The sequence below is a fragment of the Rhinolophus ferrumequinum genome, chromosome 4 (genome assembly GCF_004115265.2).
Source record: "Rhinolophus ferrumequinum isolate MPI-CBG mRhiFer1 chromosome 4, mRhiFer1_v1.p, whole genome shotgun sequence".
Lineage (NCBI taxonomy): Eukaryota > Metazoa > Chordata > Mammalia > Chiroptera > Rhinolophidae > Rhinolophus > Rhinolophus ferrumequinum.
In genome coordinates this window covers 72,386,772-72,408,766 of record NC_046287.1, presented here as the reverse complement: position 1 = coordinate 72,408,766, position 21,995 = coordinate 72,386,772, and the positions used below count along the sequence as shown (strand labels likewise).

Sequence of the window (21,995 nt, the reverse complement as noted above, 5' to 3'; positions counted from 1 at the left end):
TTGAAGATGTGAACCTGCCTATATAGTTGCACTTGAATTGAACTGTGGCAAGACATAAATGGACAAAACTGAGATAGTTAATAAGACATAATTCAATAAAAAGACAAACCAGAAAATGTTGTGCATATCAACCTGCAACTATAATTACACTGGTTGTACGGGTTGGTAATGTGCTCCCTCTGTAGCCATGACAGTGCTCCCAATGTGTGCACTTGTTTAACTTTGGTTGAAGTACATAAGCCTGAAACAATTAGATTAGGAAGAGAATGTGGGAGTAATGTCATGGACAATGGTGGAGTAGGGTGCTTGAAAATTTAGTCCCTCCAGCAAAACAACTAAAAGCTGGGAAATACTGATAGAATCAACTTTGTGGAACTCTAGAATCTAATCCAAAGTTTACAGCAAGTAGGGACTGATTAATAAAGAGAAGCGTGCCTGAAATTCAGTGAGAGAGTATTGTGGTGTTTTAGTCTACTGAACTACCATTTTTATCTTTCAATGCTGTGGCAGCTTTTATGATGGTAGCTGGTGTTCCTGGTTTGGCTTCTTGGTGAAAGAGGGCTAATATGGGCCTATTCTTAAATGTTGTGGCGTGTGATTTGACTTGTCCAGGGGTTCCCTGAGGGATCAGCACAGAGGATGACTTTTGTTTCATGCCCTTCTCCTTGGACTGGAGTGGCTTTCCTGGTAACGGTGATATCTATCAAAAGATTGAAAGACATACACACTCTGTGCCAGTCTGAGGCAAGGAGTGACAGAAGGGACAAGCAGCAGACAAAATACAAAAGCCTGGCAGAGGCTAACAAGAATGGTTATTGAGAGAATAGGGGCTCAAAGGGTCACTACATATACCTGAGAAATTGGACATGCCCAGGAACTGAGGCATGCTTTGAAAAAACCTGAGAGGACACTAGCTCACCACCTCTGGCAGATCTATAGGCTCTGTGGAAGCAGGAGGTGAAAGCAAATGAAGAGGCTTAGGTAGCTTGGCTTAGTGTTAAAGGAGTGCTCCAGCAAGGAGCTGAGCTGCAAATACTGGGAGAGTACTGTATTTTTTTCTTTCTGGCTCTAGGCATTGAAGGAAATCTCTGTCAGTTATCTGTCTAACCACTAAGATAATGGAACAGAATATTTTGTGACTGTACACAACAAGGAATACAGTCTTTCCCATTTGTATAGTGACTTTTCCTAGCTACTTTGCAAACTAACAACTGTAGGGGAGAATCTGATTTCCAGAGTTACTACACTGTAATATTCAAAATGCTTAGTTTTTAGTAAAAAATTACAATGCTACAAAGAATTAGGAAAATATAGCCCATTCACTGGAAAAAATAAATCAACATAAACCATTCCTGAGGAAGCCTAGACACTGGACTAAAAAGACAAAGACTTTAAATCAACTGTCTTTATATATGCCCAAAGAACTAAAGGAAACCATGGATGAAAAACTAAAGGGAATCAGGAAAACTATGTGTGAATAAACTGAGAATATCAATAAAGAGACAGAAATTGTAAGAGGGAATAAAATACAAATTCTGGACCTGAAAAATATAATAACTGAAATGAAAAAACTAGCTAGAGTTTTCCTGGTTCAACAACAGATTTCAGCAGGTAGAACAAAGAAACAGTGAACTTAAAGATAAGATAATTGAAATTATTCAGTCTGAGGAGAAAGAAGAAAGAATGAAGAAAAGTGAACAGAGCCTAAGGGACCTGGGGACATCATAATGTGTATCAATATATACATTATAGGACTTCCGGAAATAAGAGAGAGAGAGAGAGAGAAATGAAGGAGCAGAGAGAAGTATTTAAAGAAATAATGATTGAACACCAACATCCCAAATTTGATGAGAGACATGAGACTATTCATCCAAGAAGCTCAATGAACTCCAAGTATGATAAACTGAAAAAGACCCACACCAACACGCATTATATTCAAACTGTCAAGAGACAAAGACAAAGATAATCTTGAAAGCAGCGGGAGAAAAGAAACTCTTCACATGAAAGATCCCCATAAAATTAACAGTTGATTTTTCATCAGAAACCATGGAGGCCAGAAATTAGTAGGATACAGTATTTCAAGTGCTGAGAGAAAAAAAATATCTGTCAACCAAGAATTCTATATGTGCAAAACTATCCTTGAAAAAGAAAGAAATTAAGACATTCTCAGATAAACAAAAGTTAAGTGAGTTTATTATTAGCAGATCTGTCCTACAAGAAATGCTAAAGAGAGTCCTTCAGGCTTAAAAGAAAGGAAACTAGACAGTAACTCAAAGCCATATGAAGAAATAAATAATTTTTGTTAAGGTAAAGGTAATTATAATGATACCACTTCACATTCACTATAATAGCTATAAAAAAGGGGTGGTGGTGGAATATATACACTATACATATCTCAGCAATTATACTCTAGGTATATACCCCAAAGGACTGAAAAATGGTACTGAAACAAATACATATACACACATATTCATAGAAGCACAATTCACAATAATCAAAGGGTGGAGAAAAGCTCAGATGTCCATGGCCAGATAAACAGATAAACAAATAGTGGTATATACATACAATGGAATGTTATGCAGCTATAACAAGGCATAATGTACTGATCCATGCTACGATGTAGATGAACCTCAAAAATATTATCAAAGAAGCTAAACATGAAAGGTCATATATTACATGACTATATTTATATAAAATAGCCATAATAGGTAAATCCACCAAGACAGAAAGCAGACTAATGGTTACCAGGGATTGTGAGGGCAGGGAACACTTATTAAGTATAGAGTTTACTTTGGTATAATGAAATGTTTTGGAAATAGGTAGAGATGGTGGTTTCACAACACTGAGTATATACTAAATGCCACAGATTTTTCAGTTTAAAATCGTTAATTTTATGTTACATGCATTTTACCTTAAAAAAATGATTAACTCAAAAAATCCAAATAAATCATTAGAACACATTATCATCCAAGTAAAAACAACCATTTGGAAACATGGTCTTATGAGCACCTCAAGTGTATAAACCATACTTGTTCTCAATTCAAAATTCATGCTCATCTCATAAATTAAGTATGTCACTATTTATACTGTTAAAGTTATATAGGTAACTGATCTAAATGGCAACTGTATATTAACTTTTAGAAATATAAACAACTTTAAAAGGCAGAGAGAAATGTACCATTCTGGAATAAACAGAAAATTCAAAGTGAAATTTACTGGCTGAATGAAGATAAGTCACTTAAATCTTTCTGAACATCAGTTTCCTCAAAGCTTAATAATGATAATTTTATTACTTTCTTGTTAATATTTACATTATGTGGTTACTCTGACAAGCCCTTTCCCTTCCCTTCTACAGTATCTATCTACATTCTCTCCTAGAAAAGTTCACCTGGTCCCATAGCCTTTAAAAAAATTAAATGATTTATTTTATATGGCAATGTATTCTACTCACCTGTTCAAGATTCAAAAGGCGCAAGAGTGGAAAACACAAATCTCCCTCTCTCCCCTCCTTGTTCCTTAGCCATGTAGTTCCCTTCTTTGGAGGAACCAATGTTTTTCTAGTTCTGTGGGTCCTTCCAGAACTAGCATAGGCTATCTTTGTAAATAAGTAGTAGTATACTATATACATAGTTCTAAATTGTGCTCTTTTTTACTTACTATATCTTAGAGGTTGTTGTATATTAGTACCTAAAGAATTTTCTTGGTCTTTTTTTCAGCTTCACCTTTTTCCATTCTATAGATATATTACAATTTATTTAACCAGTGACTTACTGAAAGACATTTAGTAGTTTACAACCTTTTGCTATTGCAAACAGCACTATTGATAACACATCACTTCGTAAATCTGCCATTTCATATAAGTGAATATATTTGTAGGTAAAATTCACAAAAACAGAAAAGCTTTAAGTTCTACATCTTTAAATAATATCTATCAATTCATTCAGTAGGGATTCCAGATACTGTGGATATAGCAGCAAGTAATAAAGATAAAAATACGAGTCTTCCTGGAGCTTTCATTATAGTTGGGGGAGACAGACAAAAAATAATAATAAAAATAAGTATATTCTATTGTTTACCGAGATAAAAAATAAAAATAAGCAAATTATATAGTGTGTTATAAGACGTAATGCTAAGGAAATAAAAATGGATTAAGGGAAGAAGGAATAGGGAATGCCAAGGGACAGGATTATAATTTACATAATAAGCTATTATATCATAGGTTATATATTATGTATATAATGGGTCATTATTTATATATTAGATTGGAAGGGTAGACATCATTGAGAAATTACAAAGTAAGCCATGTGATTATCTAAGAGAAGAGCATTCAGGGCAGAGAAAAGAACATATACTAAACCCCTGAGATTTAAGATTACCTGGTATTGAGAAACAGTAAAATGGCCTGTGTGCCTGGAGCAGAGTGAGCAAAAGGGAGAATGACAGGAAAAGAGGTCAAAGGTAAGGAGTGAACAGCCTCTGTAGGCCACTAGAAATGTTGGCTTTTACTTTGAGAAAAATGAGGAGATACTATGATAAAATCTGAATCATGGTATAAAGCATTTCCTTAAATGTGAAATGGAGAACAGGTTGTAAGAAAGCACAGTTGGAAGCAGAGAGATGATTTGGGAGGCAACTACAATGATCCAGGCAAGAGAGAATGATGACTTGGGTGGTAGCAATGGAGACGGCAAGAAGTGGTCAAATTCTGATAGAGACAGTGTCAAGAAGATTTGCTGATGGAGTGTATGTAGAATGTGAGGGGAAGGAGTCTGAAAATTTTGGTTAGAACAACTAGGAATATAGTTTCCAGTCATCGAAACAGGGAAGATGGTGTGTGGAGCAAGATTTGTTGGGATGATCAGGAGTTTAGTTTTGAAACTATTAAGCCTGAGGTTTCTATTACATACCCAAGTGGAGAGGCTCAGCAGGCTGTATGATGTAAAAGCTTGAAATTCAGGGGAGAAGTTTAAGCTGGAGACACAGCTTAAGCACTAATGATTACCAAAAGTAGTCCTGATTTGCACCCTTGATTGCGACAGTCAAACATCCGACTGCCTGCATAATTTCTTCACTTAGATACCTCACAGGAATCTCAAACTTAAACTTGTCCAAAATAGAAGTATTGATTCTTCCCTAACCCGAAACTTGTAGTCTTCTTAGCTCAGTAAATAGCACCACTCTTTTCACCTTGTGGTTCAGGCCAAAACCTAGGAGTTTTTGATTCCTCATTTTCCTTCATATTGAAGTCTAATCCAGCAACAAGTCCCATCAGCTCTAGTTTTTAAATGATCCAGTATCTGACCATGCATCTCTTTCCTGCTCTCCTATAACATCCAAATTTGTCCTTTTCTTTCAAATTGGGTCTAACTAAAGTCTATTCTGTACCAGCCAAGATGATCTTTTGAAATATGAATCAAATCATATCTGGCACATGAGTCAGATCACATTTGAACGTCACAGTGTACAGAAAACACTTGCTGAATAAATACTTGCTCAATGAACAAACATCACACCTATGCTCTAAAGCAAGGCTGGCAAACTTCGGTTTTTGCTGTCTGTTTGCTTTGCCTAGAATGCTCCTCATCCAGGTCTTTGCACAAGTCCCTCCTCACCGTCTTTCCTCAAAAGCTACTGCTTCAGAAAAGCTTTCCCTGATAGTGCATCTTCTTTCCCACTGCCCACAACTTTTGGTCCTCCTCAGAATATTTATCATTACCTGAAAATATGTCATTTATTTATCTTTTTGCTTACTTGTTTATTGTATCTCTCCACTAAGTAATTCAATGACAGGAATATTACTTATCTTGTCACTTGCTCCACAGTGGCTAGAATAAGGCCTAGTAAATAGTAGATGCTTAATATCTAGTAGACAAATGAGTGGAAATTAAAGTATTTTAGAAATGTAAAATGGAATCTATTGAAAGAGTAACAGTTGTTATTGTTTTGGAGAGAAGGGGATGAGAGGTGAAAGGAAGGGAAAGACATAAGCAGGGTGTGATAACAATATCACTGGCTTAGGGTCTTGGGTTTGAAACCCTGGGCAAGGGTCTAAGTATCTGAGAGCCTCAGCTTCCCCTTTTATAAAAGAAAGATGTCAATATCTGGAAGGTGTTTTAAGGATTGAAGAGACAGTGCAAAAAAAAAACAAAAAAAAAAACCAAAACACAAATCAATGAGAATCAATGCTGGTTCACTTGCTAAATTTTCACATTTTTTTTTATTGTAATAATTTGTAGTGCTTATGTTACTTCTATCAAGTTTTTAAAAGCTGAATTTAACTTAAAAGAAAACTTTCTATTTTGAAATTTTTGATGTGGAAAAAAGTTCCAAAAACAGTACAAAGAGATGCTCTTTACCCTGGAATTAAACTTTTTGAGTTACAGATTTCTATAAATTTCCATATGATGAAAGAATAAAAAAAAAAGATTCTTTAAGGCCCTAAAAATACCCAAGTAGTTTGACATAGTAAAATTATTATAACTAATATAATTTCCACTATTTTCCAATTTATGAATTGAAAAAATCCAGTTTAACATGTAAAACAGACAAAAACAGATTATGTAAACTAATGGCCAAATGCATCAAGTTCTTTTTTCTCATTCCATAGGGGATGTGGAAAATTGTTAGCACTGTCTGTGTATCCATCTTAAACAAAGTCAAACTATTTGCAAGTTTTTCTTGGATAGATTAACTTGATCCTTCTGCAAACACAAATAGAAGGCAATATATCCAAAACATCCCATGCCCGAAGGGGGTACTTTTAACACCAGTTCCATTTGGTTGCAATGATGCATTTAAATACCACTAGATAATGCACAACTGATCAGAATTGCTGACAAAACACTTAACTACTAAACAAACAGACAATCAGTTGTCCCAGGTTCTTAAACTCTCACACCATCCAAACTCAAAAAAAACTTCAACTGCTGATAAGATCACTCACTCATCAATTTGAAGGCCATCTTCAAATGACCTTTTATTAAGTATATTACAGAAATGAATAAAGTATAACTGAAATGATGTCAATATAAACTGCTTTATATCAGGTGATGCTAATATAGTAGTAAAAACACAGAGGTCAACAGAATTCTCTTGGAAAATGATATTCATAATCCAAGTAAAACAATTGCTCACAACCTTAACGTTTTTAGAATATCTCAGAAAAATATGGATATCTACCCAGAATATTAATCAATTTTAAAAATTTTGCCAGGGCACCTAGGATAGCTACATAGGAAAAAAGAATGAAATATATCCAAATATCTCTATTAATCCACAGAGCAAAAGAACTAACAAAACGACAAAATATTTTTTTGACCTACATAACATGTTAACAAAATAAATAATGGAGGATTAGATACCTTTTCTTCGGGTATACTGTAACGCACATTTTCCAAAAATACTGATGTATTTTCCACATTTGTATATCGTAAAAGAATATGAGCAAAATCTTCTTCACTGATAGTATTCATCCCATTCGAGTAGGAAAGGAATTCTATTTCTAGAACTTCTGTTTGGAGGTTATCCATGAATCTATGACAAAAATATATAAAGAATGAATAAGATAAATGAAGAGTGACGGTAACAGATGGTACTTAGCCTCTCAGGGTTTTGGCTTCCTCATCTGTAAAACGGGGATAATAAAAACACCCTAGTGATGAGATTTAAAGAAGTTAATGTGTAGTGTCTAGTGTTTCCTGTAGTAAATAGTATATACATGATTATTATTATTTATTACTTTGGCTTATTGAGGCTAAGAAATTGGTAATATACTTTCTTCTGAATGTATAGGAAATAACAATCCAGCTAGTCAGACATTTTATTTATCATTCAGTAATTTCCTATTACACTTATCAATATAAACACTGGTATACAGAACTGATAAAAATGAGTGTTATACATAGCACCTTCAGTTGAGATAAAAGCAGAAAAAGGTGTGTATCACCGCACTGGATAATTTTAAGGATATTTCTCACTTTAGCATGTTAACATTTTTCAATACAAATAAAAAAGTAAGCTCACCTATAAAAATCTTCAAAGTTGAGCTCAGCTTTTCCTTTTTTCCCAAAAAAGTGAACAAGAAGTGTAGTATCTGTTACTAAACTTGTAAAGTCATCAGCACGCTTAAAAAAAAAAGATCACAATTTAAGTTAGCAAGAAAACAAAATAGGGATACCCAATATCCCTCAAAGAATTTTATCAACACATAAATATCAAGAATGTAATATATTAACATTAGAATGAAAAGCATAAGGCTGTATTAATAAATGCCATTATAGTTAAAATGAAGTTCAAAATTAGAAAATAGAAATATGAATAAAATCTATCTTTATCTTCAAAAAACATTTAAAGATATTTTAGGAAGTTTTCAACCTCAAATTGTGCATTTAGAGTATCTATATTTAAATTATCTACAATAGTTGAACTCCTTTAGTAATCATGTAAATATTTTATTTTTATTTCAGTAATTTACAGTATACATTTTCCTAATCAACCTGAAAATTCCATTTTTTCAGGATGTTCAAAAGAGGTAAATTCTTCAGATGTATTGAACATATGGGGCTGACAAAGGAATGGTCTCAAGCTTTACAAAGTACCTTCTTTTAACCATGATACTTTTCTATTCTATTCCATATTTATGATACTTTAAATAGAAGATATTATATTTTGAAAGAGAAACTACAATGATATTACTTTGTAATTCACATCATCTAAACTTTTTTTCAAGGAAAAGTCTAACATTCTTTTTTGAATGGGTAAGAATTCATTCCAGAGGGTTTTTCCTTCCCCACTCAACTTGATAAACCAAGTTCCAACAAGTGTATTCTTAAAATAGCTTAATTATAGTCCTTTCAAAGTTCAACGACTATGGAAATCTTCCTTTCATGTAGCTTTAGAGATTTTTCCTGTCTTTCCCTCCCTCAATTCCCTTCATTTCCCTAATCTTTCTTTCCATCTTTTTTGAGTTGGCCATTAACTCATACCTATCTTATAAACTCGAGCACAATAACATTCACGTGATTATAATTCTCCCATATACTCCACAGAAAGCATCAGAAACAGAAAGCATATACTTCTCTACAAAGGATCAGTTGTCTTACCCCTCTTTTACACACTAAATTTTGGTAATCCTTTGATTCCTCATAGCCTCTTCCCAGTCTTTCATGAAGATAGCTATTTCATCCTTCCTAACTTTTATAGGATCTTTATGTCATTTTTTCCTAAACCAAATATTATTCTCTTCTAATGACTAATATGGGCTTATAGAGACTACGTCTTTTAATTGGTCTTTTTCCCTCCAACATGTGCTTTTTAAATTCATGACACTTTTTCTAAGGCAAGCTCTCTGCTACATTGACTAACTCATGTCTCTCTTAAGAACTCCAACGTGTAAGGTATCTTGTACTTTAAATATCTAAAACTGTTGAAATTCTTAGTTATCTTTAAATAGTCTATATTTAAGTAATTTAGCTTGGATTTTTCTAATAAACCTTTAGCATACAGCCTCCTTATAACTGGTTTAGAAGATCTCTACTATTTCTCAGTTTAGTTTGCTGACAAGTCCCAAGTATTCTCAGGAGTTGGAATAACCAAGAAGTTCTCTGTAATGTAACCAACTTCTTTGAAGATCTGATTGCTGGTCGGCGTGGGGGGTAATAACAGGGAGGAAGCCAGGTGTCATATTATCTTTTAAATATACCTTCTTGAACGAGCCTATTATGGATGTTGAGGAATATGGTGGTGCTAGCGTTTCATATGACAGTAGACTCATGTAATGTCAAGCCGTGCTCAAAAGGCACCACTACCTTTAGTAGTAGCTTAAGGTTGAGGAGGGAGGCTGCTGTAACAGAATCAGGGGAGGATTTAAAATCAGAAGACCTAAGTTCACTGACTTTTTTGACCTTCAGCTACCTTATCTGTAAAATGGGAATAACCCTATCTATAATAACAATTTTGAGGATAAGATTAGAATATGATGTAAATGAAGTATACAAATGTTCTTATTGGTAGTCATAAGATGCTTTGAAAAAAAGCATAAAACCTTTGGGGAGGGGTAAGATATTTCATTTTAATTACAGACATTCTTTTGTGATTGTATATAATTAAGTCTAATCAGTCTATCATGCATGGAACAGCTTCAATTAGTAGGGAAAGGAAATATTTGAGAAGGCGTGCCTAAATGGGGCATAAGGGTGGACACTCTAGACAATCAGAAGTCAGCATGAAGAACTGGGGTATCCATTTGGAAGCTCGAGGAATGGAATGTGCGGGAGGGACAAAATGGGTGAGAGGAGAGGGATGATGTTTCAGAAAAAGTTGCTTACTTTTTTAAGTAGTAGTGTGGTGAGCAAATAAGATGATGACCTTGATAGTCAGATTTCTGGCTTTGAATTCTAACTTTTTTCCTTATTAGTTAAGCGACTTTGGGGAAGTTAATTTCTCTGAGGATATTATTATCCTCAGGAATAACAACAGTACCTACTCTAAGTGGTTGTTGTAAGCATTAGGTAACACATTTGTAAATCACTTAGCACTATAACTGGCACATTTTAATGCCTAATAAATGTCACCTATTATTAGTTTTGCCGTATCAAAATATATCAGAAAGTTGAAAAAGGACCAGACAAGATAGAAAATAATGGTGAAGCTTATTGAAAAAAAAAAAAGATTTTTAAGTGGTACATTTTTACTTCTGTTTTGTTATTGAAACTACACATATGTTACCTGGATCTGAAAAAAAAAAAGCCTTAAAATGAGAGGTTACAGGACAACAAAATTTAGTGAACTCAGATACCGTAATTATGGCATGTTCTCTCTAATGCTGTGATGTCCTTTACCTCAAGACATACACGGAAATAAGATGCCTTTGTTTTACACAGGTTTTAAATAATGACCTCATTCAGCCAGTTTTTCTCATGCCCACTGAGCAGAGCAGATCTTCATTTAGTCTTTCATCATCAAAATCTTATTAGACTTAGGTTGCACTTATCCAGATAATCCAGACTCACAGAGGCATAAGCAACAGTTTGACATTAGAGAGAAAAAATTAGAAAATGGAAATGGTGAAAACTTCTCCCCCCATTCAGTGAAACACAGTACTGTTGGGAGTCATTGAAAACTATACCACTGTCCGTGGTATCCAAATAGTGTTATATAACTTAACTCACAGTACAATTGAGACAAAAATAGACTTTATCCCTTTGATTCTTACGCTCATTGTTAAAATAAAATGAATTCAGGTATTTTCATAACAAAGCCAGAAAAAGACACAAAAGAACCCCATGGGTCATTTACATGAAAGGCCATTATCTAACTTTGTTTTGATTAGAATTTACTTTAAATGATTTAATCAAAATTGAAATAAACAAATTAGTAAATTTGCACGAACTAAAAAGATGTCCAACTATTAAAATAAAAAGTTTTAAGGATATTATTTCAACATACTTTTATTGATTACTGTGTGGTAATTTTAGGAAGCTCTATTCAAGGGCTGGAGGAAATCTTCAAACTCTTGATTTGTTAGTGAAGGTTCTGAATAATTTATTGAAATTTAATAAGGACAGTAAAGTAGCAAGTAAAAAATTTTTAATTTGATCTATAAAACTCAAAACAGTTTCTATAATCTTATACTCAGACTGTATGCAACAGTTATATGAGAGGTTTATATTGTACTATGAATTTATTATCTATTATTTTAATTAGAAAGTGGTATCAGCTGTGGCATATTCAAATTTTCATTATAACATGGTTTTACCATAACTGAAAAAAAATCTATTGTTAGAAACAGCCTTGGAATAAGAATGAGAGGCTAATCTCAAGTTTACCTACAGTATTTAAACAGAAATGCTTTATCTCAATATTTACATTTTAAATGTATAAGAAACAAAGACATACAAATATATTTCCAAGCTTTCTTTCCTAACCAAGTTGAATCCTGAAATACTGATACTCTATAAACATTTCAGTTTTACACTGGCATCAGTAGTAACCTATAAGGAATTAGAATAAGTTGTAACTTAACTACAGTCAATTTTCCATTATTGAATTAAATTCCATTAATGAATTAATTCATTAATTAATTTAGCAGCTTATGATGATAGTGTGGATTGATTACAGCCAATGGTGTGCTAGTGAACTGGCAATCGGGGGTGGGAGGTGGGAGGGTGGGAGGGAGGGGAATAGCCTGATCTGTAGTGTTTGCCAATTTCTGTGGTATTAACACTCCTATCATAGCCACTTCCAAGGTACCAACGGGATGTTACAGAATGATGAGTTGAGAATAGATGTGCAGAACTAGCTCTGGGAAGCTATAAAAGCCAGCTCCAGCACACCTCCGACAGAGTGATAAACATGTTCAAAAGGTCTTATAATCATATGATATAAACTTTGAGTGTGAGAACTGACTTGTCTTCTGATATTAAACCTCCCAAGATTTAAATTAAATTCAACATCTAATTAGCAGATTGTGTCTTATTGTGAGAATTTCTAGCCGAGTTAAATGAGATTAAAGACAGGTTGGAGGCTAAAAAGTGGATGGGGAGAAACAAGTGACATGACTTAAATTGAAGCTAGGCCACGGTGGCTTACTGTGGAGACCTTAAAGGCCAGTGTCCTCAGTTATGCACTGGCAATTCTAAACAATGTCAAGATGAAATGTTCCTCCCTTCCTTGAAAAGGATACTGCTCCATACCCCACTCTTGGTAAGCGACTCACCATTAATATTAGGAAATGTAATGGTTTAAATCTACCATAACTGTAAAGCATTAGCTACCTTTTACCAAGTTAAAAGTTTCAGCATTTCATGTATCACTGAAAATTGTAAGGTTAAAAAAGTCAGTGAAACTGTATACTAAAACAGTATTTTCAAATTTTCTGAAAGTGATCTTTAAGTAAAAAATAACAATCTTTCCTTTTAATTAACTTGGAAAGGCGTGCTTTCTACAATAAGCAAGTTGATTTTATATAGACTATTATAGGTAACCCTGCAGCCCCTGCCAGCGCAGTTGACACATTCAAATACACCATTTATATATAGAAATTATTACTTTACTGGATTAAAAGGAAAACTATAAAATATATTTTTGGTTTCATCATTATGACTCTCAAATGAAATGAGGACTAGATTAACAATATGGCAAATAGTACAATGACCTGGTTGAGGTTTAATTATACCTCTGCGAGGTCTGAAAAGAGTGCTTGGCTTGTATTACGTCTCAGTGTATCCCAATAGCTTCTGGAGACAAGTTCCTCAGCATCTGTTTTAAGTACCTGTAGAAGTTTTAAGAAGCACAACTGAAATCTAAAGAATAGTCACAAAGAATGATAATTTATACACTTTAAATCTCTTCTAGCCAACCTTGAAAAGAAAACACATTAGCTTACCTTTTTTGTTTTCTGCCGCACACAACAGTATTATATTACATTGCTGGTAAACCCAGGGTATTTTCAAAGGTGTAATGGTATATAACCACTATTTCTAAGTACAATGTGGCTTTGTCAAAGAGAAGCATAGTCTTCACCCCCTCCCCCATGGCATTCTACTGAAACATGCGTAACTTCTAAGAATGTGTGAAATAAAAATTCTATTCACACCTTATGTGAATTCATTTGTAGAAGATTTTGGTGATTTTGTAGCAACCTAAAAAATCCTGCTTAATTTAAAAATGAATTATTGTTGGCTAGCATACATTGTGTTAGTGCATCCAAGAATCAAAATGATTATAGCCACACTAGAGAAAGAAAATTTAAATTAATCCAAAACTTGTCAAAAAGAAACATGCCAGTTTAAGTCACTCAAAACTACTCCTCGGGGATTCAACAGGTGTGTCCATTGTGAATAGATAAGGTATTTCTAATCTATTACCTGACAGCACACTAGTTTTAATCTCAGTATTGGCTAGTCTGAAAAATGTGGTATCAAGATTAAGAAGTGTAGTGTAATCTTGATATGAAAACATAGAACTACAAACTTAAGAGTTTATAGATAGTCTATAAACTTACAAGTTTATAAAGAGTTGGGTCTCTATAAACAAAAATAAGTAAATGCAGTTTCTGTCAGGATTTATCAGGGAAGATTTCATAGGTTCTCGGGCTTGGTGTTCTTATGGTTAACGTGAGAAGAAAACACTGCATAATATACTTAGCAATGAGTGGCTGATGATGAGAGAACTTTTATTTCTGTGTGTGTGTTAATTTTTTAAAAGTCCAATGCCACTAATAAAATTATAATGCATTTGAGAATTATTTTAAAGATTCTTAAATTCATTATTAATTAGAAAATTCTGCCTAATGCCCATATTTTAATAAAATCTTTTTAAAAAGTCAATAATATAGTAATTTAGCAGGAACCACTTGTATGACATAGACATATTTAATATCATAAATGTAAATGTAGCAATATGACAGAGAATCTGCTCATCACTTCCTTTAGTAATTAAGTAAGCTTTGACTAAACAGTTATAAACTAAATAAGTAAAATGAGCTGAGTATAGAATAAAGTTCATTTTCTTTTATACAGGAATGGTAGAACCTCAATAAATGGTAGCTAGATTATAAATACTTACTCTGCAAATATTATGTAAATATTTCGAATGTGGATATATTTTTAAATTATAATTTAGAAAGTTAGTATATGACAAGGAAAGGAATTATCAAACCTATCAAACTAGAAAATAAGGCTTACTATTCTAGTATTAGGAGGGTAACGACAATGATTTGTATGTGAAGCCATGCCTCCTGCCTACTTCCAAACACTGGTCACCATCTCTCTCTAATCTTTCTATTTCTCTCTCTCTCTCTCTCTCTCTCTCTCACACATACACACACACACACACACACACACACATTGATGACATTAGAAAAATATTTACAACATACTAAGGGATAAAATTAGTTTGACAAACTATATTGACATAGATCTCTACAGAAAAAATGTATTTTTTGAACATAGAAAAGAGGTAAGTATGCTCAAACATACTGATTATCTTTGAATGGTGGCATTAGAATGTTTTTTTTCTTCTTTTTACTCACCTATACTTGAAAATATTTTAAGAATGTATATTTATCACGATAATATACAACTTTTTAAATAAAAAAGTCTTATTTAGAACATAACAACTTACTAGTCCCCCCTAAAGAAAGTTATCCCACTCTTTATTTAGCTGCAAAGATGGAATTGTGATAGGATAAATAAATGAATTCCTGCAAGTGGCTATATTTGTTTTTGTTTTATCTTATACAGTCTTTTAAATTACAATTTTTCTGAGAGAAGGACATATCCTCACAGTAACTATGTCATGCCTTGTGTTAAATAAATACGTGATACATAATTAACAGGAAAAAATAGCCAATATATCAGAGATTTTCCTGGCAATGTCGTAGATTCCTATATGAGTAACTGCTAAGGAGCAAATATTTAATTTTTAATAATGACTTGGGATGATGAAATTAAGAGTAAATTTTCATAACATGCAAAGCTAGTAGAAAACTTTAACATCAGAAAAATAGGATATTTAAAATAAACGTAAGGTGGCCATAAAAATCAGAATAGACTGCAATAGCAAGAAATGCAAAGCAAATACAAAAACACAACATATGCATACAGGCTAAGGAAAGACTGATAGGGGAAAATGCCCAAATATAACTGAGCACTGTGATGGTTATGAAACAGGTATTAGAATGTTTTGTATATAAATAGTAAGAAAATTTGCGAAGACTTCTTGAATACTTCTTCGTGTCCTTGACTACCATATGAGCTTTAAGCCTCCTCATCAGAGTATAAATCAGGTGGAGACCTTCATTTAAAGAGGTAAAAGAAGAGATGGTCCAGAAGGACTTTAAAATAGGTGGCACAGGCAAAATGATGTCCCGAATGTACTGTCTCCTATAAGTCTGATATATTTTTAGCTTAAGTTTAGTCTGTTAATCTTAGAACTTCCCTAAACTTTGAAGTTTTGGTCAAGTATTCCCTATTGCACGTTTGGCTGACCCAAAGTAGAATCCTATTCAAGACATTCCATGATACTTACAATAGGAAGGAAGGAAGGAAGGCAGGAAGGGAGGAAGGAAGGGAGGAAGGAAGGAAGGAAGGAAGGGAGTGAGCTATGGTCTGAAAAATTCCTATGCAGATATTCTAACTGCCAAGGTGATGGTATTAGGAGGAGGTGGGGCCTTGGAGAGGTGATTATGTCATGAGTGCAGAGCTTTCAGGAATGGAATTAGTGCTCTTATAAAAGAGGCTCAAGAAAGCTCCCTTGCCCCCTTGTACCATGTGAGGACACAGCAAGAAGATGCCCTCTGTGAGCCAGGAGGTAGGCCCTCATCAGCCACCACACTGAATTTGCTGGCTCCATGATCTTGGACTTCCCAGCTTCCAGCACTGTGAGCAATATTTGTTCTTTCTAAGCTACCCAGCTTATGGTATTTTTGTTACAGCAGCCCAAATGGACAAAGACAGAAGGAAAGAAGGAAGAAAGGATGGAAATAAAAGAAGGGAGAAAGTAAAGATGGAAGGAAGGAAGAAAAAAGGAAGTTAGGAAAAAAGAGGACTGATTTAGAAATGGGAATATATTGCTGTGGTAAACAGAATAATAGCTCCCTAAAGTTGTCCATGTCCAGAAATGCACATGTCCTATACACAGTTAGGGTGTGAGAAATGTTATGCTTAGAGAGAAGGCAAACTATGGAGAAAAACAAAAACAAAAAACAACAGCAGTCCAGAGAATCAGATAGCAAACTGTCGTTACTGTTAGTGATATCTAAAAATACACAGAGAAAAATAAAAACAAAGAAATAAAAGAAAACTCTATCTTTATAATCTGTGACACTATGACAACTGTGGCCTGAAATATTATAATCTGAGAATATAATTTAAAATTTCATGGGACTGCAGTTCCTGCCAGTGTGTTACAGACACACACACACACACACACACACACACACACACACACACATTCCAGGAAAAACACACCCTTAAACCAGTTTTTAAATAATCCACACAGATGCATTGCAACCAATATATGCTCACAATATAAAATTACTAAACACAAAAGAACATAAACAACCATAGGTGAGAAGCAGCAAAAACAACAAACAATAGAACCAGACATGTAGACTTCAGATATTCAAATTATTAGATATGCAATACAAAAATAAGTTTGTTAAGTTTAAAGAATATGAAGCTGTATTTGAAAGAATTTTCAGGAAAAACGGACAACCAATAATTATTAGGCTGATTAGAAAAAAACAAACAAATAAAACTTCTAGAAATAAAAAAAATGGAACCACCAAAATTTCATATCATATTAAATATAGCTAGAGAGAGAGTTAGTGAATCAGACAATATGAATAAATTATACAGAATACAACGTGAAAAGATAAAAGTATGGCAAATTATTAAAGAGAAGTTTAGAGACATAGAAGAGAGCATGAATATTTATGAAAGTAATAATAGAGAAAATGGGAAGAAACAATATTCAGAGGTACTGGCAATAAATATTCAGGAATTAATGAAAGAAAATAATCATATTATTTGAGAAGCTAATAAATTTCATGATAAGAGCAAAAAAAGACATACTACAGTAAAACTGTAGAATACCAAAGGCAAACAGAATCTTAAAAGTAGCAGAAAGATTAGCTACAAAAGAATAATTAGACTCAGCTGACTTTTCAACTTCAGCAATGGAAACCAGAGGACTGGAATGATATAATTTGCTGAGAATAAATGTCAACATACAATAGTATATCTAATAAAACTATCTTTCAAAATAAGGACATATACGCATATATTGAATCACTATGTTGTACACTTGAAACTAGTATATGTCAATTATATCTCAATTCTTAAAAGTAATAAAAATTTAAAAACCCAAATTCATAGAATCATAACAGACTGGTGATTGTCAGAGGCAGGTGGGGGTGGTGCGGTGGTGGGAGTGGGGAAATGGGTAAAGATGGTTAAAAGGTACCAACTTCCAGTTATAAGATAAATAAGTCCTGGGGATGCAATGTACAGCATGGTGACTATTGTTAACGATACTGTGTTGTATATTAGAAGTCGCTAAGAGAGTAGATCTTAAAAGTTCTCATCACAAGAAAAAATATGTGTAACTATGTGAGGTGATGGATGTTAACTAAACTTACTGTGGTGATCATTTTACAATATATACATATATGAAGTTATGTTGTACACCTTAAACTAATACCATGTTATATGTCAATCACAGCTCAATAAAACTGGGGGGAAATAAGGGCAAAATAAAGACATTTCCAAAAAGAGGGTTTTTAAAAAGATTTACCAGCAGACACTCACTTGAGTATATACTTTGTGAGTATAACCTTATGAGATTTAGGAAAGGTTGAGACTAAAGAGGGAATTAGTGAGTAAAGAATGGCAAATATATAAGTAATTCTAAATAAACACTGATGGTATATATTTAAGAAGCCTAATTTGTGGATTAAAAAAAAGAAAAAGATAAACATTGTGCAATTTCAAGTACTCATGCCAGGAAGGGAATGAAAGATATTACGAGTAAAGCACTTTAAGACTCTATTTTTAAGAAAGAGAGTAAAGATATGGCCTAATTTAAGATTTTATTATTTTAAGTATACTTATTAAAATTTCCAAGAATAACTACATAGAGAATAGAAATATAATGAATGTCTTTTAAACTAATATAGAGGAAAATAAAGAGGAAAAATAATCTTCAGTTAATTCAGAAGAAGTAGGAAAGAAGCATATAGAATGGGTAAAATAAATCCAAGTAAATAAGTAATCGCATTCATGTAAATTGACTTAATTTTCCAATTAAAAAGCAATATTATCAACCCAGATAAATAGAAACAAAAACAAATATGCATAATATGCTTATAAAAAAGAGACACCTAAAGATATAAAGAAAAAGAGAGGTTGAAAAATATGTACTAGTCTTCTTTTAACAAAAGACTAGTAAATACCACCAATCTTCTCTTTTGGAATAACTAAAAAAAGCTGGATATAATATAAAACAGATATATCTTCTTAATAGCATCTTCAAGACATTAATTTGTCTTTGATACTGTGTTGCATAACGGAGCAAAAGCAATGGTGGGTAAAACTGCTGGAAGCCTTAGACCAAAGCCATTACGTTCTTTAGTTCCATATAATCATATTAAAAAAAAAAAAAAAGCTTCACTTCTTAAGAATGTACTAGCTGAAGAATAAACTTATAATTTTGTTATACTGACTTTTGAGCACGTATCTTTCTAATATTTGGTGGATGAAACTGGAAGTATGCACAAGGCACTTCTCCTGTCTACTGAAGTAATGTAGTTGTCTTTAAAAAAAAAGCATTTGTGTGATGGTTTGTATTGCAAAGTGAAGTAGCCACTTTTTTCATGAGCAATCATTTTTACTTGAAAGAACAACAAATAGAGAAACCATGGTTGTTCAGATTTTGGTATTTGGCAGACATTATTTTGAAAATGAGCCAAGTGTGCCTGTCACTCCAAGGGAAATGACTGATCGGATGTGTTGCCAAAATAACACACTGCAACAGATTGAATGCAGAAGCATCTATGAGGCACCTGCTGTGCATTATTACCCCAGACATTCAAGAGATTTGCAAAGAATGTAAAATACCACTCTCCTCACTACATTTTTAAGTTACTTTTTATAAAAAAATGTCTGTTAACATGTGAGTTTTTAACTTTAAAAATAAATATAAAAAATAAAAAATATAAAAAATAAATATTTTTTAATTTCTTGGTTTTCTTTTCTAATATGGTAAACATAAATAGGTAAAACCAACATAAGCAAAAGCTCTTTTGGGTCCTCAATAATTTTCAACAATGTAAAGGTGTCTGGAGACCAAAATGTGTGAGATCTGCTGCTTTACAGCAATAAAAGCAAATAAACTAGAATTAGATATAACAATGCAAACGGAATTAATAATCATAATGTTCAGCCAAAGAAGCAAGACACAGACAACCTCATAACATGATCTCATTTATCTGAAGTACCAAAATAAGGAAAAACTATGTTGCTTGTGATTCATAAGTAGGTGGTAAAATTGTAAAGCAAAGAAGTGATTTACATAAAAGTTATGCTTGTAGTTACCATTTAGGAGACAGGGAAGGATTATGATTGGAGAGACATAAGAAGAGGCTTCTTATGGTATGACAATGGTTATTTTTGATATATATGGTGGTTAAACTTTTATTACTTACTTTATTTACATTTTATCTGCAGTAAATTTCTGAACTAAAATATATATTTTAAAAATCAGGGACCACTTCATCATCAGTAGATGGAAAAAACAGAAAATAAAAAAACATAAAATAGAAAAATAACACAAAATTTTAGTAAAAATAAAGGTAATATATTTATTCTAACAACAAAATAAATTTTAAGGCAAGAACATTTCTAGAGATCTAGGGATAATATATAACAGAAGATTCAATGCATTAAAAATATAAGTATATTTTTATATAGCCAATGATGCTTCAAAATATACAAATTAAAAAAATAACAGAATTACAAGTAGAAATTGACAAGTCTATCACTGTAATGTATAATTTAACATACTAATTGACAGATCAAGCAGACAAAAACATTAGTAATGATAGATTTAAAACGTATAATTATCATGTTTGATCTAATATATATATATATATATATATATAGATAGATATGTATTCTCTATCTTAGAAATATAATCTATATCCCAAGTTGGAAAATAAACAACTTTTCAAACACAGATCATTTATGAATATTGACATTGTTTTAGTCCACAAAACAAGTCTCAACACATGTCAAAAAACAGTATAAAAATTAGTACATTTTCTGACTACAGTGGAAATAGGGTAACTAAGATAATCTTTATAAAACTTTAAAAAGTCACATAAGGCATGCCAGAGTCAAATATAATTGACTTTTACATTATTTATTCTTTTGAATTTTTTATATTTCTTTTCATTACTGTGGTAAGATAATCAAAGTTGGCTTTACGAAAAATATGGAAAAAATCAGAATTGCTTGTAACAGAAAAGGTTATCAGGTAACTATCTTCATGAATACTAAAGTAAGAAATGTAACAAGAAATAATTTGACAGAACACCGGCAGAACCTACTGTAGGAGTGATTAAATGTTGGAACAGGTTACTACAGAAGCCACAAAATCTCTCCAGTATAAGTCAGGAGGGGCTTGGCCTTTCCTGAGAACTTCTTCCTAAAGGCAGCATCTCAGGTTATATTCAGCTCCATGAACTGGACTCAAATTAGATACTTTTTCATTCCAGTTGATCTACAACTCTAGGAACTAGCAGATAATTGCCAGTTAATGCATATTATACTGATATGTTTGTGCAATAACATACATCAATGATATTTCATATAAATTTTCAGGTTGTCTGAATTGTTTTCTAATTTTAAATAAAATTTCCTTGTTTGCTTCATTTTTTTGGAAAATCATTTATGAGTTTAAAGGAAAAATATAAATTGCCACAGTTGGAAAATAGCTCATACAATGACATATTAAATTAGCAAAATTAATAATGAAGTCATAAGAATGAACATTTATTAAGTTTCACAGGGCATATGGCATTACAATTTATGAGATTTTTCATCTTGAACATTCTTATAAATTTCTGAAATGATTAACAGAGGAATCTTTTTAAAATTTGAAGAAAATGGTAGACTTTATTTAATGGGAAACAGTAGTAAATATTGTAGAAAAATTTAAAGTATCTCGTAAAGGATCAAAACGATTAGTCCATCCTATGGATCCCATGGACTTGGCTTGTTTTCCAACCCATTCCAGGTCCAGTCCTTGTGACTTGGGCAAGAAGATATCTTAGGTTTACTTAGGCTGAATCGACACCCAGCATGTGTTCAAATCTAGAACAGAATTAGGTTTTATAGTTTGGACTTCGGATTATCCAATACAGGAAGCTGTGCTGCTTCCTGTGCTGCTCCTGTATTGGATACAGGAAGTGTTCTGTACTGGAACACTTTCAG

General features: G+C 32.9%; 1 protein-coding gene across 1 annotated transcript in view; it reads right to left on the bottom strand.

Annotated features, from left to right (window-relative positions):
- MICU3 (mitochondrial calcium uptake family member 3) overlaps positions 1 to 21,995 on the bottom strand; it is a 79,439-nt gene that overhangs the window by 10,163 nt on the left and 47,281 nt on the right. Inside the window, exons 9-11 of the mRNA XM_033104675.1 lie at positions 13,175 to 13,270; positions 8,023 to 8,123; positions 7,362 to 7,533 (exon numbers count right to left, since the gene is read on the bottom strand). Of these exons, the coding sequence (XP_032960566.1) occupies positions 7,362 to 7,533; positions 8,023 to 8,123; positions 13,175 to 13,270 (369 nt within the window). The remainder of the gene's footprint in view (positions 1 to 7,361; positions 7,534 to 8,022; positions 8,124 to 13,174; positions 13,271 to 21,995) is intronic.